General features: G+C 50.7%; 1 protein-coding gene across 1 annotated transcript in view; it reads left to right on the top strand.

The window, feature by feature from the left end:
* The window catches only part of MEGF8 (multiple EGF like domains 8), a 1,665,761-nt gene that overhangs the window by 1,548,257 nt on the left and 98,557 nt on the right, over positions 1 to 18,947 (top strand). The window contains exon 41 of the mRNA XM_069640964.1: positions 5,552 to 5,682. Within this exon, the coding sequence (XP_069497065.1) occupies positions 5,552 to 5,682 (131 nt within the window). The remainder of the gene's footprint in view (positions 1 to 5,551; positions 5,683 to 18,947) is intronic.

Below are 18,947 nucleotides of genomic sequence, written 5' to 3' on the forward strand. Positions count from 1 at the left end.
CCTTGAGCCGAAGAGTCACTCGAGTGTGACTGGAGTGCGTGAATAGGTGTTTGGGTGTCCACTCATACCTCTGGTCCAGGCTTGTTGTCGTTTAGAGTGTCCTTTGCAGAGTCCCCCATAACTTGTGTTATATTGCTGAGCATATTTTATCCTAGTGACTGAAGTATCCCGAGGAACTTTGCTTATTCTGCTACTTAGTAAGAATTTGGTTCCAATCGTACACTGACTTTTTCTATAGTTAGGGATTGGAGTTTAAAAGTGTTAGAAGCTCTGAAAAGTGTCACTATACCTTTAATACTTGCTACTGAGTGTATAACCAACCTTTTTCCTTCCTAAAGACTTTATCTGATGTGGTTTTGCAAAGTAAATACAATTACTGTTTATCTGTTAACTTATGCGAGTGCGCGGTAGTACCAATAATATGGTAGAACTGTCATTAATGTCAAACGCTGTGACAATTGTATCCTCAAACAACTACTATTGAAGTAATCGTCTCTGTAAGTATTATTAAGAATTCCTATGTATTGGTTAAGTGAACAAAGTGTTTACCTTCTTTGTGTAAATAGGAATACTTGTATATTTTTAATATAACATTTACTATTGGATTTACTGGGTTCAGTGTACTTACCTACAGCTCACATCTTCCTCCTATGATGAGCCTGGCTGCTCTGCCATTCTACCAAGATCCTTTGAGTAGTACAGACTTGTACCAAGAGTTGGGGACCTGTATGCCAAGGGTTAGTTTTATGAAGTCTTACCTCAAGTGGACTTTAGGAAAATTCCCCTAACAGTAATGGACTGGAAGAAGGTGGGGTTATGTGAGAACGCATAGCCAACTTGCAACAGAGCCGCTCCAGCGTGTAACCAGAAACGCTGAGCAATCTGCGTGCAAGAGCTAAAGAAAGCCAAGCAAGGTGGAGGAGAAAGAGCAGTGGTGGCGTCACCATGGAATCAAAGTTGTGGGCAGTCTGCCCGTACAACAGCAGCGAGACCATCCAGGGGAGTAAGCAGCTTCCAATCCAAGTCACGATCCCTGTGACGTCCCAAAGACAAGAAATGCACATCAAGGAAGCAGATGTTGTGGAAAGCAGGGCACAGAGTGGCAATGCGAAGGAAAAAGAATCCACAGGCCTGCAGGGTATCGCTGACGCTGCCCCAGAACTCGGAAGGTAAAATAAGGAATGGGAAAACCGGCAAGCCAAGCGGAAACTCATAAATTGAGTGAAATGCGTCCTAGTACTAATGGGAAAACAATTGGAAATAAACCAGCGAAACAGAACTGTTTGAATGAGAGAAAGAAAAATACAAAACCCATATAGTGGGAAAGAAATAAAATTGCAGGCTTATCACTTTGGTGCAAAAGCGAAGGCCCACCCATATCTTGAAGATAAGAAGAAAGAGAGCACAGAAAAGAGACATTTGGGGAGAACAAACCTGGTAAGCCAGTGTTAGGGAGAATTCTCCGTAAAGGCTAATTTCCCAAACCTAGTGAGTCCCCCAGCAGCTTTGCTGGATTTTTGGGGTTTATTTTTTTCTCCTGCTAAGAGTGAGACTTTTTACTCCCACTCTTAGACATGATTTGGGGTGTTCCTTTGTCTTTCCATGTGTTATATGGGCTATGGGGTCTTTTACTCCATAGGGTTTCATGTGTTTTTTGATGTGGGTTACACAGCACCCTCCGTGCCGTAACCCAGGGGTGTCTTAGCGACCCCCCAACATAGACCCCATACCCTGGGATTGACTACTGTCTCCCAGGGCATGTAAAGTCACCATTGGCTTTACTAGTCCCAAATTATGAACAGAAACCAGTACAAACCATCATATTGTGGACGTACTGGTCGGGGCAATTCGATTGCCCCGGGGTCTGTTGTTCGAGGGGGCACGTCTCCGTCCCCCCTGATCGAGTTTTGGCTGGTGGCAGTGGATACTACTTTTTATATTCGACCGTAAATATTTCTCTATGGGATTTTACCATTGTCGAGGCTACCAACTTTAATTATTTAATTCCTATAGCCTCGAACATACCGCCGGTTTATTTATTTAATATTAATTCACCGGTTGGTATTTTTTTGCCAGAATTCGATTCTAAAATGGCGTTTCTGTTCTCTTCTGTGACTCCAACCCAAGTCGAGCCCTTTGTTCCACTTTTTGGCGGGCTTCTCCAGAAGTGGTGACACTCTGTCTAGGTACCACAAGTGGTGTGGGAGGGGGTTTAGGCACCCTGGACTGAGTTGCCTTGGCAACTCAAGTCGCACTCTTGTGTGGTTGGCCCAAGTGGTGAGCCGGCCGGTTCACCACTTAGCATGTTTGATTGACAGCTAGGCTGAATGAATGGGGGTTTGCTGCATAAAAGCAGGGCTTTGGGGACTGGAACTTCAGAAGTCGCCACAGGACCTAAGAATCCGAGGAGGGAGAAGCTGAGCCGACCTGCAACGACGACACCACCGGTGGAGCCCTGCTGAACTGTCTCACCACTTTTCCCGACGACAGAGGAGATCTCCAGTCCGGAGAGTCTTCTTCCTTTGACTGGTGGGGATAACCAGTTTTGCCTTCTTTTCGTCTTCCTGGAGCACCTCGGGGCCGCCTTGTCCGTGTCAAGCACCCCGGCAACCGGAATACCACGGTTTACCACTACCGCGAATAGAAGGGTAGTACCTTTTAACCGAAGAACTCTGCGGCTGGTTTCTTCCCTGGCAGTGCAACGACCTTCATCTTTCCTCCACGTTGAGACCTCCTCTTCCTCTGGACGAAACACTGACTTGCCCTCACTGGAGCATCCTTTCCACTTAAGGTACTGTGTCCCGCCTGGCTTCCCTTGCGACAGATCGTTCTGGGTGACAGTAAAGCCTGGACTTTCTAATCTGGGCCGGCCTGGGACAACCTAGCTAACTTTTCCTGACTTTAATTTCATTCTTTGTGTGCAAACTATCTACAAGACTCTTTGGGCATAACCCCACTGTGTGAACCTGGACCCCTTCTGCTTGCTCTCTCCAAGAGTGGGCCTTGCAATTTACTTCCTTGCTCTCCAGTAGAACTCTGCCTATCCTGCCTTACTGTGGTTCGTTAAAAAGTATTGAAATTTGTGTGCTTTCATAACTCTGCCTTTTTCCCTCCCTTTTTAATAACTTATTAGAGTGCCATCTTATGTTAAGCGCTCACCTCTGTCTGAAAATAAGTGGTGTTTCTCATTAAGACTTGTCTAATAAGTAATTAGGGTTGTATATATATATAATAGTGACTGTGTGCTGAATTTACTTACCTCTTTGTGCTAGTGTAATTTACAAGTGTGCCTTTAAATAAATAATTATATACTTTTACACCAAAGCTCTGGTCAGTGTTTGTTTGTGCTACTGTATCTCTGTACCTATTGTGTATACTGTATATACTGCCTAACTCTTCTTGAGGGAAGTCTGACTGCTCAGCCACAGCTACCAAGTGAATCTGTGTGGTACAGACTGCTACCAAGTGGGTTTAGTGCCAAACACCTGTAGTCTTAAATATTTTGCAGTGGTCCCTAAGGGAACAGCACAGGTTTCTGCCTAACAGCCAGGAAGCCCAAAATCATAAATTAAACTGCACCCTAGAAAGGGGGGCAATTGCAATTGGAACTTGAGCTGCCATAAAAGACAGAAGAAGAGTGTAACAGAGATTCAGGAACCCTGCAATAGGGAGAGATGGAACCTAAATAGACTTAAGCTGACAAGAATGAATAAGGACCAGGGAAGTACAGTCCTCTAAGAGAACTGCAAAACCTGATACAGTGCATAACAAGAGACTATTTGCATATGGTCTCTGGAAGGAGTAAGAGAAATGAGAAGAAACTTCTGACAAAACACACACACCAGGAGAAGGGAGTCATTCTCCTGACCTTAGTTAGTTAATAATAGTGTTAGGGTCAGATAGTTTAGATTTGGACAGAGGACAGATTTGTTTTTGGACATTCATCCTGACTGATGAGCAGCTTAGTTAGTAAGATAGGCAGGGAACACCCCATAGTTACAGGGAGAGATGGGCATTATCTTAGTTCAAATAAACCTCACAGTAAGAACATGCCTTGACCACATCCGTTTCCTCCTTCTGATCATCCACAGCTACCTCGCCAGATGCAATGCACCCAGAACCTCGCTGGTCGCCATCTTGTGGTACAAGTTGCCTTCCCTGTGAATTTCAGCATCCCAGCCTCAACAGATCATGTCCTAGAGAAGCTTCTTCAACTGTGACTGGAAGGATGCCTTCATCTGTGTGTGGTGGCCGTTGCTGGAACTCGCCTTCCCCCATCCTGTGAAGTGTCCTGAAGATGCCTGCAGTGGTTAATCTTGCATTTTCCATCACCAGAGCTTCCATCTGAACCTGTCTGGAAGAATCCTTGCACCCGCAGCTCCTGGGCACCTTTCACTTTAACCAACGGCTGGAAATCCAACCTCCAGTGACCCTCCCCTCCCACCTTCCCCCCAGTCGACCATCAAATCATCTGGGAAAATCAGAGTCAGGGGGGCAGAGGGGAGGGGGGTATAAAAACGCAAAGCATTTATCTCCGCCATATCCTCCCTAGGATAACATTGGGAACCAGACCAGTTGTATCCTAACATTCCATTCCACTGCCTTTTGGTCGTCGAACCTGGGTAGTACCCTCTTAAAGATAACACAACTTACCTGGTAACCTTTGGACACTAGCCCCCATTTTTCTTAGGGATTGGACTGTTGAAATTGGGGAAATTTACTTGTGACTTGATTCCCTCTTTACTGCATTCATTTACTTACCCCTTATATTGATTGTCATTTCAATGCATTTTAAGAACCTAGAGTGAATGTAAATGTTTGTTTTTTTTGAGTATTGTGCGATATCACCTGCTGGTTTTATTTTTAGAGTGTGTAAAGGCCTAGAAAAAAACAGTTGTATTTTTTATACATTCCTATCTAAAATTAATTATTGTGTGCTTTACTGTGTGGACCCCTGACCCCACTCACACTCTCATGAGAATAGCCTTGACTGCGCTACGCGTTTACCTTGATTCGATTTTGGCTAACCTCTGAGTTCCCTGTTCACTATAGCTAGTGTGGCCTCCCAAAATCAGTTCACCAGGCCAAGTTCTAGAAATCAATTTTTTAACACGTCAGATAGGATTATATAATGGTTTAAAAAAAATAATTGTGTTTTCCCTCTAGAAAATTGTTCCAAGATTCCTCAGGCCGGAGGAATAGGATTTGAAGGAATTACATTTTGCTCACTGTTATTAACTCTCCATCAAATCATAGCTGCCAAATAAATTCTTCTCCACTGCTAAACGAGTCTTAAATTATGCTGCAAGATTGTGAGTGTATGTCACTGGTGTTTGTGTCCAAACAAGGCCACTTTGATCTCATGAGTTAGTCTTAAGAGCGACTGCATGTTTGTAAAGTGCTGCTGTTTCCAATGTTTGAGAACATGGCATCCATATACAAACATCTCGAGAAAAGATACCCACATGGGTGAATTCAGGCTACTGGTAAGCAGGTTATCATTGCAAAGTGGTTCAGATGTGACCCTTTTTTCTAATGATTCCCTTTTCAGATTCCGAGCTGGGTGCCTGAGGGACCTGCAGAAGACGTAGCTATTTGTGTGAGCTGCCAGAACAACAGCTTTGGGGAGAAGTGCGAGAGCTGCCTGCTTGGATACTTCCTGCTTGATGGGAGATGCACAAAGTATGTCTGGAGAATCACTAAATGTCCCGTAATGCTACACTACCTAATGGAGTGCTTATTACACTTCACATTTCTCCCCCTAAATAGTGCTCTGCAAATGCCCCCCATTCTTTCATCACATCCTGCACCCATTACAGGATGCTCACACACAGATTTTTCAGTGCTATATGAATTCAATGGGGAATTTGGCTTTGATTTCAAAGCTGATTTCTATTTTCAAAGAGAACTCTGTTGCATACCTACCTTGTGGCCACGTTTATAGTTTGTATCCTTGATAAGCACACCATCTTCCCTCCTCTACCCCTCTCCCCGTCTCGGTTTCCCACTACTCCCAACTTACCTGTACCAGGGACGCGGCGCCGCTGACCTCCACCGACTCCACTGATTGCTGCCATGGAAATGGAAGAGGGGCTCCGCAAGCAGAGCCCTGGCTTCCGGTTCCTTGGTGGCCATCTTAGATGAGGAATTTGGATACCTTTGTATGCATCAGTGGATCACACACTCGCTGCAACCTGTTGATTCATACAAATGTATTGCTGTTGGCACCCCGAGGGTTAGCCTCGGGCTGCTAATAACAATAAACACGCATCTGTGGGGGGCTTCACCAGCTGGTAACGGCTCCAGGCCGTAACCAGCTGGTGAAGCTCCCCGGAACAGGTGCTTATTGCCATATTAAAACCCGCGGGGAGGGGAGGCTACCAATCGGGCTGCTCAGATCAGGGGCTGACTCACACGATCCAGGCCCGCATTCCAAGCAACCTGATAGTTGCCCTCCCACCATCTTCCTTTCAAACTCCACTCGGACACTGTTCCTTCCCCATCCCTCTACCCAACTCACCTTATGCTTTTGGCATCGACTCAACCGCTGCTCCAGCCTCCCAGGCCACCATGGAAATGGAAGAGGGACTCCGCTTGGAGACGGCAGTCATTTTAGTTAAGTACTTTGAATGAATGAACGATTCATTCATACAAACTATGTTGCTGTCAACACCCTGGGTTTGCAGACTGTAAACCTGGCATGCTAATAGCAATAATACCAGAATCCAGCCAACTAGATCAGGTTTTAACGGCACCAGGGCCCATCGTTAAGGCCCTTGCTGTGCTTGGGCCTGTAACCTGGTTCCTGTTACCACCCAGCCTGCTGGATCGGGTATTATTACTTAAGTGAAACTCATTATATTCAGGTAGAACTTCCAACAAAAATGTTCTCAGTTGGTGAAATATGCAGAAGCAGCAGCACTGTACTTTGTCCCTGCTTTTGCAGCTTGTAGCCAGATTATAATGCTGAGGAAGAACTTTAGACTGGCTTTTGCGATAATGCCCGAACCCAAGCTTATAGATTGCAAGGCGTGCATATCCTCGCTCACTTTTATTACTGCCTGGCTTGGGAAAAATTGTTTCTCCAGCATGGGGTCTGGCATGGATTCACATGCTCATGAATATTCCCCGTCGTCAGGCTGGGAATCCTCGGTAAAGAAAAAAAACAGTATCAGTTTCGTTTCTGAATTGTCTTTCGTAGTAGTAACCAATCACTGATCTCTGCGTCATACTGACCACAGCCAATAACTGCCCTCTACCTAAGCCCCGCCTCTGGCAGCCATCTTCAGATTTTTACCGCACGTTCAAGTGTTGGGATCCTCGTGCTATTGCTCTCGAGCATTAGTGCTATTTTTTCACGTTTTTTCTCAAAACTTCGATTTTTTTGGTCAAAAAGAGCCTCAAGCTCCACCGATTCTTCATCCGATCAACGGGGACCCGTGTCGGATTCGTCTACGCCCCTCAAGGGTGAAGATTCCGTCGAGCTACGCTTTTGGAGGACTCCAGAAGTTTCTCAGGCCCATCTCGGACATGGCCCAGGAGAAGGGAAGCTCGACGCCCGTAAAGCTGTTCAGGGTCTGCCCTGGATGCCAGCTTCAGAATGTCTTTAAGGAGGACGAACACTCCTTTTGTCTTTACTGCCTACATGAGGACAAGACGCACGTGGAGAAGGACTGCGTTTTGCGGCAATATGTCGGAGCGGACCATGAAGGACCGCCATCAACGTCTCGCCAACTGGCTGGAAGGGAAGAGCCTGTCAGGCGAGAAGAAGAGGAAGAAATCCGAGCGGTCTTCTAAGACCTTTGAGGACGCCCCGGCGACGGGGGTCCAACACAAGGCCAAGCACCGCGAGTCCGCTGGCACCGGGAGCGCCGAACGTTTGGGCTCTACGGGCGCCAGGCAGGGCGCATCCTCCCCGGCACCATCAACCACGAGCCAACGCTCTGGTTCGGGTAAGAGGAAGGCCGAGCGCCCGGCGAAGCTCCTGGAGAGGCCCCGGTCGAGCTCGAAGGCCCCATCGGAGGGAGAGCGAGGCAGTGTCCCCCCCCAAGGAGAAGGCGGTGAGCGCACCTAAGGTGGTGAAAGCCTTAATCCATCCGGCCAAGGCCTCTATCGAGACAGTCGCGGCGGCCCTGGTCAGCCTGTAGAGGCTACACCAGTGGTGGCGACCTCGGGGCTCAGAGTCTCCCTGCCACCGCGGAGGGAGTCCTCTTTTATGCCCATCGATAGGACCCCCGTGAAACCTCCGACGGAGAAGAAAAAGGGGGGGCAGGAGGTCGTCGTGGATTCGGCCTCAACCTCTGAGGAAGAGCTGATCGAGGTCTTAAGCCACGGCGTTGGCGTGGAAGAAGACCAGCCCGTCGGGAGGGATCCCGACGTAGGAGACGACGATATCGTCGAGGGTGCCGTCGGGGCCCCTGACCGCCCGTCGGACTCCCCTCAACCAGCGCCGCAAGACAACTCGGCGGCCATTTTGTTGGCTATACAGTCCTTATGCTCGGAGATAAGGACGAGACTGCCATTACCACCAGCGGAGGAACCGCTCCCGACGGGAGACCCGGAGCCAGGCCCTTCTGGGAGCCCTCCCCCTAAGAGAAGAAGGATTCACCCTCCACCTCCTTTTCAGCCATCGCGCCCTGTTCAGCCCTCATCCCCGTCCACGACTCGTGGGGATGATACGGGGACTGACACGGCCGCGACGGGTACGGACGACGAGGTTTTCGACGAGGATCCTCCCACCCGGGCTTCCCCGCCCGACGAGATTGGATCGTTTCACTCCATGATCGCCAGGGCATCCGAGCTCTTCCAGCTCTGCCCGGAGGAGAAGAAGAAGGAAGGTTTCCTTTATCAACGGCGCGAGGCCAAGAGGAAGACGGTCCTCTCCGTGCCTCTACTGGACGATATTTGGGATGAGAGCCTCGCCCTCCTCAAGAACCCATCCACGACGCCGTATAGAAGGGATCGGTACGAGAAGAAGTAGCGGGTCTCGGACGCGGCCCCCTTGTGCCTCCGGGGACAGCCGACCCCGGACTCCGTCGTCTCCGCGGCGGCCAGGAAGAAAGCGGGGGGGGGTGCGGCCTCCACGTCGACTTCCCCGCCGGACGGCGAGGGAAAGAAATTGGATACGATGGGACGCAGGGTCATCTCGTCTGCAGCGACGACGATTAAGGCGGCCAACGCCTTGGCTATCGTAGCCTGCTACGACAGGGAGCTGTGGTACAAACTGGCCCCCCTGCTGGACTTCCTACCGGACGACAAGAGGGCGGATGCCCTAGAGATCTTGCAGGAAGGTGAGGTGGCGTCGGACCACGCCATTACGATTGTGACGTACATCGCTGACACTGGATTTCGCCAGTTGGGCAACGGCGTGTGCCTTAGGCGGCGTGGATGGCTCAAGGCTACTGACTTCCGTCAAGACGTGCAGACCAGAGTCTTGGACATGCCGTTCGATGGAAACAACCTGTTTGGGAAAACAGTGGACGATTCCCTTCAAGCCATCAAAGCAGACACGGAGACGGCCCAGGCGCTTGGGGTTCTCCAGCAACGGCGGCCGCCCTTTCAGAGCGGTGGAGGCAAGGGTGCCTCCAAAGGTTCCGGCGGCGGATTTTCCACCTACCGTCAAGCGGCCCGTTCGTCGTCGCAGGAAGCTTACAGGGGACGAGGCAAGTCAGGCGGACCCCGCCGTCGTCGCCAAGGAGGTCAAGGCGGCAAAGCCTCGTCGAAGCAGGACTGAACCGGCCGTGGGGTCGGGCCCCCACCAAAGCACCCCGGTGGGAGGCCGGCTGGCGAGCTTCGTCAGCGTGTGGGAGTCCATCTCCACCGACCGTTGGGTGCTGGACGCCCTAGCCCAGGGTCACGCGCTCGAGTTTCAAAGAAGGTGCCCGTGCGTCCCCCCTGTGGCCAGGAAAGAACTTCACGTCCCTCAACTTCTCTTGGAGGTAAAGGCGATGCTCAGGAAGGGCGTCATCGAGCTCGTCCCAAAGAGGCTTCGGGGCTCCGGAGTTTACTCAAAAATACTTCCTCGTGAAGAAGAAGACGGGAGGATGGCGTCCCATCCTGGACCTACGACGACTGAACAAATTCATCAAGGCACAGAAGTTCCGGATGGTCACCCTCCAACACGTCCTGGGTCAGCTGGAGGAGGGCGATTTCCTGTCGTCGTTGGATTTGGAGGATGCCTACTTCCATATTCCCATCCTAAAGGGACACCGAAAGTTTCTCAGGTTCGTGGTCCAAGGGCGTCACTATCAGTTCAGAGCCCTTCCCTTCGGACTAAGGTCGGCACCCAGGGTGTTCACCAAGTGCCTCGCACTGGTGGCAGCGTAGCTGCGCCGAGAGGGGATCCACGTCTACCCCTACCTGGACGACTGGCTCATCCGAGCGAAGACGAAGGAGCTCGCCGTGGAGCACACGGCAAGGACCGTCCAACTTCTCACGGACCTGGGATTCTCCATAAACTACGCCAAGTCCCACCTGGTGCCCGCGCAAGACGCACTGTTTCTGGGAGCGAAGCTCGACACAGTGTCGCTCCTGGCCTATCCGTCGGAGGAAAGGACGAGGGCCATTCTGGGCAAGGTGCAGCGGATGCTGGTTGCGGACGCGGCCAGAGTGAGGTCCATCAAGTCCCTCCTCGGAATGATGTCTTCTTGCATTTACCTCATCCCCCTGTGCAGGCTCCGGATGCGCCCGTTGCAGGAGTTCCTGGACGTGCGCTGGATCCAGACTACGGGCGGCTTCGAGGAGAGGATCACACTCGACGAGAGTTTCCGACGAGCGATCCGGTGGTGGGGCACCCGCGCGCATCTGACGGCGGGCATGGACTTCCAGACCCCCGGCCACCAGGAGACAGTGACCACGGATGCCTCCCTGGAAAGGGTGGGGAGCGCACACCGAAAATCTGCACGCGAGAGGCCTTTGGCTCCCGACGGAGAAGTCCCTCCATATCAATGTCCTGGAGCTCCATGCAGTGTTTTGGGCCCTCAGGTCCTTCCTTCCGTCCCTCAAGGGCAAGGTGGTGAGGATCTTCACCGACAACACCACCACCATGTTCTACATCAGGAAACGGGGCGGAACCAGGTCCCCAGCCCTGTCCAGGGAGGCGCAGGATCTGTGGCATTGGGCCGTCGCCCAAGGGATGTTTCTGGTGCCGTTTCATCTGGCAGGGATAAAAAACACCATCGCCGACTCACTCAGCAGGGAGCTGCGCTCGTGCCACGAGTGGGAACTACGGCAGGATCTAGTGGACCGCCTCTTCCGACGGTGGGGCACACCCCAGATCAATCTGTTCGCGACGGCGACGAAATCCAAGTGCCGGACGTTCGCCAGCAGGTTTCCCCAGCCGAGGAGCATGGGCGATGCTTTCTCGTTCCCCTGGGAGGGCCTGTTTCTATACGCGTTCCCTCCATTGCCATTGCTGATCCGGCTCATCAACCAGCTCAAGAGGTCACGGTGCAGGATGATCCTCGTCGCACCTGCGTGGCCGAGGCAGATATGGTTCCCGGACCTTCTGGACTTGTCGGCGTCCCCGTCAATCAAGCTACCAGGGCAAGCTACCAGGGGACGCGGATCTTCTCTCCAGGGAAGGAGGCGCCATCCTCCATCACGACCCGAAGTCGCTGAACTTGCAGGCCTGGCTCCTGCAGCGGATACGACATACCGGCCGACTGCAGAGAGGTTCTTGCAAAGGCCAGGGCGTCCTCAACTCTTAAATGCTACGGACACAAATGGAAGAGGTTCTCTGTCTGGTGCCACGCACAGAAGATTAACCCTCTACGGATTACGGCTCCCCAAGTACTGCCTTACCTACTGACGCTAGCCAAAGCTGGACTGGCGCACGCGTCCATCAAGATTCATCTTGCTGCGATCTCCCGATACACCAGAACCACGGGGCGGACGTCCTTGTGGTCTCATCGTCTGGTGAAAGAGTCCATGAAGGGACTGTTCAGATCGTTCCCGCCGGTGAAGGCTCCGGCCCCGGCGTGGGAGCTCAACGTGGTGCTGACCAAGCTCATGGGACCTCCGTTCGAGCCTCTGCACTCGGCTCCGTTGAAGTTCTTGTCGTGGAAAACAGCGTTCCTTGTGGCCATCACCTCCGCACGACGGGTGGGAGAGATCCAGGCCCTTTCCTGCAAGGCCCCGTACTTGACTTTTCACGACACGAGGGTAGTGCTCAGGACGCACCCCTCCTTCATGCCCAAGGTGCCGTCGGACTTCCACCTCAACGAACCCTTGGTGTTGCCTGTTTTCTTCCCGTCGCCTTTGTCGCCGGCTGAAAGGACTTTGCACTCGCTGGATGTGGCTAGAGCGCTGAAGTTCTACGTGGACCGGACAAAGTGTTTTCGGAAGACGTCACAACTCTTTGTGAACTTTGGACCTGTCAATCAGGGGAAGGCTCTCTCGAAGGCTTCCATTTCCAGATGGCTCTCCGGCTGTATCATGTACTGTCATCGGTTGGCAAACCGACCGCTGCCTGGCCGTCCGAGAGCCCATTCCACCAGAGCGATCGCAGCTACTACAGCGTTCCTATCTGGTGTTCCCTTGCTGGACATCTGCAGGGCTGCTACGTGGAGGTCGACGCACACCTTCACGAAATTCTACTGCGTCGATCGGGATTCCAGGGAGGAGTCCAGGGTCGGCCAAGCAGTGCTGCGCAACCTGTTCGCCTAAGGTGAGCCTGGTGAGGATGTAAGATTTGCTTAATGTTGAGTTTGATGTAAAGCTTAATGTTGAGCCTTTGCCACCTCCCGTGGTTGTGCATGTGTGTACTGCTATGTATTCTTTATTCATGAGCATGTGAATCCATGCCAGACCCCATGCTGGAGAAGGAACAAGTTTCTTACCTGTAACTGTTGTTCTCCAGCATGGGTCTGGCATGGATTCACATGCGAACCCCCCCGCCTACCCCTCTGCGGCTCTTCACTTGGTCATACTGCCACTTCACGTGCTACCAAATCTGAAGATGGCTGCCAGAGGCGGGGCTTAGGTAGAGGGCAGTCATTGGCTGTGGTCAGTATGACGCAGAGATCAGTGATGGGTTACTACTACGAAAGACAGATCAGAAACGAAACTGATACTGGTTTTTTCTTTACCGAGGATTCCCAGCCTGACGACGGGGAATATTCATGAGCATGTGAATCCATGCCAGACCCATGCTGGAGAACAACAGTTACAGGTAAGTAACTTGTTCCTTCAGCCCCTCTGCCCAATACTTCACTCCCTGCCACGCCACACGACCACAGCTGTATCTTAAGAGTGAAACAGTTGCAGTGGGCGAGCAAAATACCTAGTATGGCACACCAGGAGCAGGACACAGTGAAGTTCAGGCACAGAGTTCAGGTGGCAGCAGTTCCTCAAGAATTTCTTAACATTGATTTTCATAGATTTACATGCTTTGAAATAACTCTGCGTGTGTCTGGTAATCCTTGTTGTAATACACAAACAGACACTTAGAAAAAACATTAAATCAGTTGCCTATTAGCATTGCTGGGCCTTTATCTGTTACAGCCAATCAGTTCACTTTAGCTAAGTGTTGCCATCCTCATACACATTTACTACAGGTGCAGTGAGGGAGTCCTTGTGGAACCTACACTCAACATCTATCACACACAACTTGATTGTCCTGCATTACGTGTGCATGTTGTCTGGATTTAACCTCCAGTTCACCTTGATCTAGACAGAGGAGATAACAAAAAAAAAGTTTTACAGAGGAGGTGAAAGCACAAATTGCCTGTCTCCCTTGTCTGTGACATACATAAGCTTCTTTATTAAAATCTTCCACTGCTGTTATACAAAATCTATAAACCACACTTTAAATGTGGAGTGGCAGAAAAGCATGCCCAAACAAGAAAAAGTGCGTGGCGAGGCCAAGGTGACATAAACCTGTTCTTAGCCTTTCCCGCCCTCAACACTGATGCCCTTCTCTCTTCTCTTCCCCTTACCCGAATCTTCAGAAGTCTTATTTTGTCTAACATACTCTTATGTCCCGTCCCCTTTCCTCCATACCGTATGGATGTCCCTTCCAAGGGACTGGAGACTGAACCTTTTTCACCAGAAAAAACCTTCTTCCCCTTTTAGGGGCGCGCAGGGGTGCGGCCCAGGGAGCATGCGCTGCCGTGACTCCGCCCTCCGGCGCCACACCCAGTCCCCTTTTCCACATCGACGGGAACAGGCCGAATTCACCAGCGCTCCTGTGTTTGGCTTCGGCCATGTAATTCCACGCGCGGATACTTCTTCTTTGTCTTTTTTGTCTTATCTATTATTCAGCTACTCGGTCCTCAGTTGTCATGCTCCTCCCCTGCGCATGTCGACTTCTACAGGGTTCAGCAGGTGTCCATCCTGCTACGTTGTCTTGGCCCAGACTGCGGTTGGCAATCATGTTCAGCGTGCTGTCCTCGAAGGCACTGATGAACAGACTAGCTAGGGGGAGGGAGCTTTTCCAGAGGTCGCCTCCAGAGGATCTCAAGAACTTCGTGAAGCATCGAACCAGGCCCAAAGTAGGGCCAATATTTTCCAGCGCACCCCGCAAGGGAGACTCCTTCCCAAGGAGACTCCCACATGGGAGGGACCGGCCAGGTCCTTCTACCGGCACGTGCACCGAGGCTGCTGGAGCTACCGGCCTTCGGGTCGTGGGATCCTCGGATCCTCCTCGGTGCAGTGTTGAGGGACCAGAAGGTTCTTGTACCGGGTCTACACCCGAGGGCCTTCGCCCTTTTACCGGCACCATGGCCGAGGGGCTATGCCCTAACACCGGCAATACGTCAGAGAGGGCGCCTAAACGCAGCTCTACCGACCCCGGGTCGATGGTGTCACACCTACCAGTCAGAGGCCCGAGGAGCAGGGTATGCCTCGTGATCCACACGCAAGAGTCTTGGACGAGGCCGGGCCCAGCAGGCTGAGCACCACGTCGCAGGCACGTGGCAGGCAGCTCGACAAAATGGCCACCGCACCAGAAAGAGGCACCCGTCTGACGCTATTGCAGGAATTCGGCGAAGGACGAGTGTCAAGGGACTGGCCTCAACCAGGTACATAGCCTACAGTCAACCCTTCATTTGCACAGGGCAGCTTTCGTTTGCGTCCGTATGGACAGGGTATGCTTTACTTTACCTGAATCGATGTATAGTGCGCAGCAATGAACCCGTAGGCATGATGGAGTGGACAAGACTGATACAACAAGAAACAAAGAGGAGTCAGTAGTCTCGGGGGCATGTGGGTGTCAGCTACGCTACGCTTGTGGAGAGCTTTGATCAAACAGCCAGGTTTTTAGCTTTATTTTAAAGGCCTCAAGTTCAGTTTCCAACCTTAGATCCAAAGGTAAGCGGTTCCAGGCTGCCGGGCTGCTATGGCAAAAGCTCCTTTTTCCGCTTTCCTTGACTTACTTTTCAGGATTTTTAACATTTTGGTCTCCTGTGACCTGAGGAGCCGTGGGGTACTCTTTGGCAGTATCAGTTCATTGAGATAGCGGGGCATGATGCCCATCAGACTCTTAAAGGTGATAAGAAGGAGGCGATACTGGATTCTAGCCTCGACATGGAGCCAGTGTAGTGCTCTTCTGGCTGGTGTAACATGGTCCCGTCTGGCTAGGCCTGTGACCACCCTCACTGCTCTGTTTTGAATAACCTGCAGTCTATTTCTGTTTTGCTGGTACCAGTCAGCAGACTGCAACAGTAGTCCATTTTAGCTCCCACTATGGCTCTCGCCAAAGTTTCTGCATTTGCCTGGGAAATCATGGGTCGGAGGTGTGTGAAGAGTTTAAGATAATAGGCCGCAGCAGATACCACACTTCCCACATGTGCTTTCATAGTGAGGTGTTGGTCCAGAATCACCCCTAGTGATTTAACTTTATTAAGGATGTGTATTTTGACTTCGCCAAGCAGGAATTTACAGTACCTAGGGTCAAGCTTAGAGATCCGACTGGGGGGTCCCACAATCATGAGCCTGGTTTTATCTCTGTTTAATGCTAAGCCATTTTGCACCATCCAATTTTCGATACAAGTGTAAGCTTTATTAATAAACTCTTCATCTAGGGTGTGGTCTCCAGTCAAGGGGATGATACATGGTGTATCATCTGCAAAATTATTGAACCAGATGTTTTCTTGCACCAGCATAGAGAAGAAGGGGACAGTAAAGATGTTGTAAAAACAGGGCGAAAGGCTAGCTCCCTGCGGGACTCCATACTCATTCGGAATTGAGTCTGCTTCGGCTATATTCGAACAAACACAACTAACACGATTCTTAAGAAAAGAAGCTACCCACCGCGAGGCTTCGGGGGAAAACGCAGCCACCTGTTCTAACCTGGTGGCCAACAACGTGTGAGCAACCAGGTCGAACGCAGCTGAGAGGTCCAGCAGCATGAGCATAGTGGTTTCTCCCTTATCTATGTTGGATAGAAGCTGATATTTTAAATCCAAAAGGGCTGTTTCCGTACTATGCACTGCTCTGAAACCTGATTGTTAGGCAGTTTAGGATTTGGGTCGGTTTCTATATGTTTAGCAATTTGTTTGTAGGCAACCCTGTCCAGGATTTTCATCAGAAAGGATGAGTTTGTGATGGGCCTATAGTTAAGAGGGTCCTCTTTGGGAAGGCCTGTTTTTTTTTAATAATGGTGTCACCAAGGAGCGTTTAAGTCCATCTGGTACAATGCTCTCTTTAAGAGAGACGTTCACAAAATGCAGAATAGCCTCTAGCAGTAAAGGAGGGCATGTTTTAATAATGATGGCAGAGAAGGGGTCACCCCTACAGCTGGTTGTTTTCAAATGTTTCACCACCTCCATCAATTCCTCCAGTGTGATGGGGGAAAATGAAAATTCGGGAATTGTGGGGCATCTAATAAATGCCTGACATTCCAAGATGTTGCTTTCCCTGAGTGCATTGGCCTTTTTGAGGCTAATGTTCGCCTTGATTCCCTGCCGTTTGGCACCCATGGCATTTTGAATCGTCTGACACCATGCTTTATCTTTCACAACTTCCTTTACCTCAAGGACAGGTGTCAGTTCTTGCTCTTTGAGAATTTTAAAGAGCTCCTTGGCCTCCGACCTTGCTGCAATGATCCTGTCATTAAAGAAATTCTTCTTGGCTTCTAAGATGGCGGCTTTGTACACTCTGGCTGCCCCCTGATAGGCCAGGAGCAGGTCCGGGGAATTATTGATTTTCCATTTAAAATAATGTTTGCGCATAGGTATTTTCAGTTTTCACAGCGTGGGAGTAAACCAAGGTTTATTGGGGGGAGCTGGTTTATGTTTTCTCACTTTCTCCGGGGCTTGTGATTTGTAATATCGCCAAAAGTTTTCGTGAGAATTTTAGAGAGTTCCTGAGCTGAATCTGGGAGCTGTTCGCTGGTCAAATGTGTAACCAATGGAGAAATGTTTTCCAATGTGGGCAGTTTGGAATTACGGCCCCTTAGTAGGCAGGGAGATTTTGCTTTTATGTTTCATTGGAAAGATTGAACGAATAGCAAAGTTAACAAAATAGTGGTCTGACCAGGGACAAGGCAAAGTAGTTAAATCTATTATGGACATGTTAACTGCTGCTAGCCAATCCTGGGTGTGTCCCAGATGATGCGACGGGTAACTATTATATTGCGCAAATCCCAGAGAATAATCCATGGTAGATTCCAGGTCTGACCCTTTAGGATCATCTTGATGGCCAAGCCAGTGAGTAGAATCGCCTAAAACAATGAAACTGAAGTGGGGTTTGAGACATGCCATGAGGTGGTTAGATAGGGCGATAGAAAATCTTCAGCATGAGAAGGTGGCCAATATATTAGTAGTAAATTAATGGTAGTCTCAGCATTTATGCTTCTCTTGACCTGCACGGATTCAATTCCTTCAAGAATGTTAATTCCCCCAGATGGTGATATGCGATTTAAATATCAGCGCCACTCCCCACCCCTCCCGGAGGCCCTATCCATTCTTAACATAGTGTAACCTTCCGCAATTGCCAGATTGAGGGAGGGACCCACAGCACTATGTACCCAAGTTTGAGTGAGGGCACAAATATCGGTATCATGTTCTTCTATATGTGCTGCTATTTCAACAGAGCATTGATCATAGATCGGGTATTGCGTAGAAGACAGGACAGGTGACACAGTGGCAGAGCTGGGCAAGCAGCAGCATCTATGCCCTCCTGGTCCCTGCCGTCGCCATTAATGTCCCTCTGGGCAGTGTTGAGACCATCAACACTAGCGGCTCCCGCAGCCCCCTGCTACCCTGTCGGTACCCCCTGCCACCTCTTTGGCCAGTGAGGAGGTGCTCTTCGAGAAGTTTCTCGGTCTCATGAGGTCTCTTCAGGTGGGGGGTTATCATCAAAGACGCCAACAGGGAAGTCCTCCCCCCCCATGCTAGTGGCACCACAGACTCCTCCATCGGGCCCCCAGCCCCCAGTGCAACCGCCTCCTCCGGCTCCACAGCCAACTCTGCAACCACTGCCGCCTCCTCACTCTCTGGCTGCCGTCCCTGTAGCCGAGCCTCTGGCACAATCTACTCCTCCTCCTCCTCCACAGTATACACCAGATCCGCAGGATACGGACGAGGAAGAGGATCCGGACACACCATCCTCAGCCAGGGCCTTCCACAAACGTCTTGCTGGCCTGGCGGAGTACCTGGGCCTCCCCCAACCCGAGGTCGAACAGCCGGCAAAGGGGGTTCTGGCAGAAGTCCTTATGCAACGCCCCTCTGCAAACCGATGTAGTCTTCCTGGCCAAGAAGGGTTGGCTCAGCCCCACTCTGTCCAGCCGGTCAATCGACGCCTGGACGCCAAGTACAGGCAGATAATGATAATGATGTGTTATTAATAAAGCGCTTTAATCCTAAGCGCTTTACAGAGAACATATTTACATACAGTATCACCCAAACGAAATTGGTACTCATTTATCGACCCTGGAAGGATGAAAGGCTGAGTTGGCCTAGCCGGGATTCAAACCTGCGACCTGCAGATCACGCTCAGATTGCAGC

This window comes from Ambystoma mexicanum, chromosome 1q (assembly GCF_040938575.1).
Source record: "Ambystoma mexicanum isolate Mex_15411 chromosome 1q, UKY_AmexF1_1, whole genome shotgun sequence".
In the NCBI taxonomy this organism is placed as follows: Eukaryota; Metazoa; Chordata; class Amphibia; order Caudata; family Ambystomatidae; genus Ambystoma; species Ambystoma mexicanum.